General features: G+C 33.1%; 1 protein-coding gene across 1 annotated transcript; it reads left to right on the top strand.

The window, feature by feature from the left end:
* Positions 1–1,405: 1,405 nt before the first annotated feature.
* CBG20364 lies at positions 1,406–2,904 on the top strand (the record flags this gene model as incomplete). The annotated part of the gene is made up of 2 exons (XM_002646474.1): positions 1,406–1,428; positions 2,202–2,904. 2 exons carry the CDS (start codon positions 1,406–1,408, stop codon positions 2,902–2,904), a joined length of 726 nt encoding a protein of 241 aa, XP_002646520.1.
* Positions 2,905–3,760: the final 856 nt, after the last annotated feature.

Below are 3,760 nucleotides of genomic sequence, written 5' to 3'. Positions count from 1 at the left end.
TATATTCGACGAATTTTATGTTTAAAAAATGATGCAAAACACACACATGTAAAAGAAAGTAACTGTTTACAAGTTTATTAAAAATGTCAAAATTAAATTTTTCCGGCCGTTTTTCGTTTTTTCGTGTCGAGACCCAAAATTGAAATTGCCTGTGCGCCTTTACTCTAAACTTTACGTGTTTTTGCAATTTGTGTGTTTTTCAAAACCCGTGAAAGCCCATTGCTCGCCCAGCCCTGTCGGGAATTTTGAATTTTTTTGAGATTCTGGAATTCTAAAATTCTGAAATTCTAAAATTCTGAAATTCTGAAATTCTGAAACTCTGAAACTTTGGAATTCTGAAGTTCTGAAATTCTGAAACCTGAAATTCTGAGATTCTGAGATTCTGAGATTCTGAGATTCTGAAATTCTGAGATTCTGAGATTCTGGAATTCTGAAATTCTGAAATTCTGAAATTCTGAAATTCTGAAACTCTGAAACTTTGGAATTCTGAAGTTCTGAAATTCTGAAACTCTGAATTCTGAGATTCTGAGATTCTGAGATTCTGAGATTCTGAGATTCTGAGATTCTGAGATTCTGAGATTCTGAGATGTTGAGATTCTGAGATTCTGAGATTCTGAGATTCTGAAACTCTGATATTCTGGAATTCTGAAATTCTTAAATTCTGAAATTCTGAAATTCTGAAATTCTGAAATTCTGAAATTCTGAAGGTCTGAAACTCTGGAATTCTGAAGTTCTGAAATTCCTAAATTCTGAAATTCTGAAATTCTGAATATCTGAAATTCTAAGTTTTTGAAATTCTGATGATCTGAGATTCTGAGATTCTGAGATTCTGAAATTCTGAGATTCTGAGATTCTGGAATTCTGAAATTCTGAAATTCTGAAATTCTGAAATTCTGAAACTCTGAAACTTTGGAATTCTGAAGTTCTGAAATTCTGAAACTCTGAATTCTGAGATTCTGAGATTCTGAGATTCTGAGATTCTGAGATTCTGAGATGTTGAGATGTTGAGATTCTGAGATTCTGAGATTCTGAAACTCTGATATTCTGGAATTCTGAAATTCTTAAATTCTTAAATTCTGAAATTCTGAAATTCTGAAATTCTGAAATTCTGAAATTCTGAAATTCTGAAATTCTGAAATTCTGAAATTCTGAAGGTCTGAAACTCTGGAATTCTGAAGTTCTGAAATTCCTAAATTCTGAAATTCTGAAATTCTGAATATCTGAAATTCTAAGTTTTTGAAATTCTGATGATCTGAGATTCTGAAACTCTGATATTCAGGAATTCTGAGATTCTGAAATTCTGAGATTCTGATATTCTGAAACTCTGATATTCTGAAATTCTGAGATTCCAAGATTCTAAGATTCTCAGATTCTGAGATCCTGAGATCTGAATTACTATGCGAAAATGCAGAAAAGTTCTGAAACGTCGTAGTTCTGAAACGTCGGGTTCCGAAACATCCCGGATCCTAATTCTGAATGTCTTAAACTCTGGAATTCTGAAACTCGGAGATTAAAAAATTCGAAATTTTCGATTCTCAGGTTCCTAACCCTTGAAACCTCCAAAAACATCAAAAACCGAATAGTTTCCCTCTCCCTCTTCGCGTGCCTCTTCTAGAATTCTGATCTTCTAAAAAATCATTGTTCTTTTTCTTCTTCTTCTTCTCCATCTTCTTCCCAAATCTTCGACTTAATTGAGATGAATTCTTCTTCTTCCCTCTCTCATCACGCAAACTTTTCCCCCAATTTTCTGATTTTAAGAAGAGGAAGGGAAAAGGGACCGCCCTTTTGCCTTCTTATCCTCAGTTTCTTGTCCCATCGAATTAGAATTGTCTCTTCTTCACTAGAAAAAGAGAAACAACAGAACAATTAGAATATACAACTCTTTTTTTTCGGGACAATTTTTTTTTTGGTTTTTCTACAACAATTACCAATCGGAGGAAGAATTATTGTGTCTAGAATCTTCTAGAAACAAAAAAATAATCTTCTAGAATGATAATTTTTCTCTCGACAATTCTGGAATCCTCGAATCTCTCTAGAGCCTCTGAATCCCAAAATTTCAGATTTCAAATTTTTTGAAATTTTCGAATTTTTGAAATTCTCGAAAATTCTGAAAATTTCTGATTGTGAGACACTGATTTTTTTGAACATTAGGATTTTTTTAATGTTAGAAGTTAGAAAAATATATTAAAAATTTTTTTCAGAATTCTGAAGTTTGAGATCCACGAATCTCAGAATTTCAGAATCTTAGAATCTCAGAATCCTAGAATCTCAGAATCTCAGAATCTCAGAATCTCAGAATCTCAGAATCTCAGAATCTCAGAATCTCAGAATCTCAGAATCTCAGAATCTCAGAATCTCAGAATCTCAGAATCTCAGAATTTTAGAATCTCAGAATCTCAGAATCTCAGAATCTCAGAATCTCAGAATCTCAGGATCTCAGAATCTCAGAATCTCAGAATCTCAGAATCTCAGAGGCTCAGAATCTCAGGATCTCAGAATCTCAGAATCTCAGAATCTCAGAATCTCAGAATCTCAGAGGCTCAGAATCTCAGGATCTCAGAATCTCAGAATCTCAGAGGCTCAGAATCTCAGAATCTCAGAATCTCAGGATCTCAGAATCTCAGAATCTCAGAATCTCAGAATCTCAGAGGCTCAGAATCTCAGGATCTCAGAATCTCAGAATCTCAGAATCTCAGAATCTCAGAATCTAAGAATCTCAGAATCTCAGAATCTCAGAATCTCAGGATCTCAGAATCTCAGAATCTCAGAATCGCAGAATCTCAGAATCTCAGAATCTCAGAATCTCAGAATCTCAGAATCTCAGAATCTAAGAATCTCAGAATCTCAGAATCTCAGAATCTCAGAATCTCAGAATCTCAGAATCTCAGAATCTCAGAATTTTAGAATCTCAGAATCTCAGAATCTCAGAATCTCAGAATCTCAGAATCTCAGGATCTCAGAATCTCAGAATCTCAGAATCTCAGAATCTCAGAGGCTCAGAATCTCAGGATCTCAGAATCTCAGGATCTCAGAATCTCAGAATAAAATTCAGAAATTCCAAATTTCAAAATCTTAGAACCTTCGAATCTCTGAATTTCAGAATTCTAAAATTTTCGAATTTTCGAAATTCTTAAAATTCTGAAATATTGAAATTTGAGAATTTGAGAAGCGGAAAGCGGAAAACCTATAAATTCAAAATCTCAGATTTTTTAAACATTTCATCAAATCGAATTTTCTGAATTTTCATGAAATCTGGATTTTAGAAAATCTGCGTTTCCTTGGGGAATTTTTTTCAATTTCAAACTTCACTTTTTTGAAAATCAAATCTTCTTGAATTTAACATTTTCGGAAGTTGCAGTGATTGAAAAATCAATGTTTTGAATTTCAACTCTCTTGTTTTTTGAATAACGCATTTAAATGGAAAATAGTATAAATTCTGAAACATTTATTTGAAAAAATCGGAAACTTCAAAAAGCTCAAGATTCCCAAAAATCCTGGGATTTCGAAAAAATCCTGAAATCATAGGGATTCCTGAACTTCAGAATCCTAGAATTCCAGAATTCCAGATTTTCTCCATTTCGGATTCTTTCAATCTTTGATTTTCGGAAACTCAGAATCTCAGAATTTTAAAATTGCAGACATTCAGAATTTCAGAATTTCGGTATATGAGAATCTCAGAATTTCAAATTTTCAAGGTTTCCGAATTTCAATTTGTCACAAATTTCGAAAAAATCTTCTCTCCTATTCTTCTCTACTTTCT

The sequence above is a fragment of the Caenorhabditis briggsae genome (assembly GCF_000004555.2).
Source record: "Caenorhabditis briggsae complete genome, chrI, whole genome shotgun sequence".
NCBI lineage: Eukaryota > Metazoa > Nematoda > Chromadorea > Rhabditida > Rhabditidae > Caenorhabditis > Caenorhabditis briggsae.
Note: the sequence above shows the minus strand (reverse complement) of the source record. Positions and strands in the feature narration are given on the sequence as shown.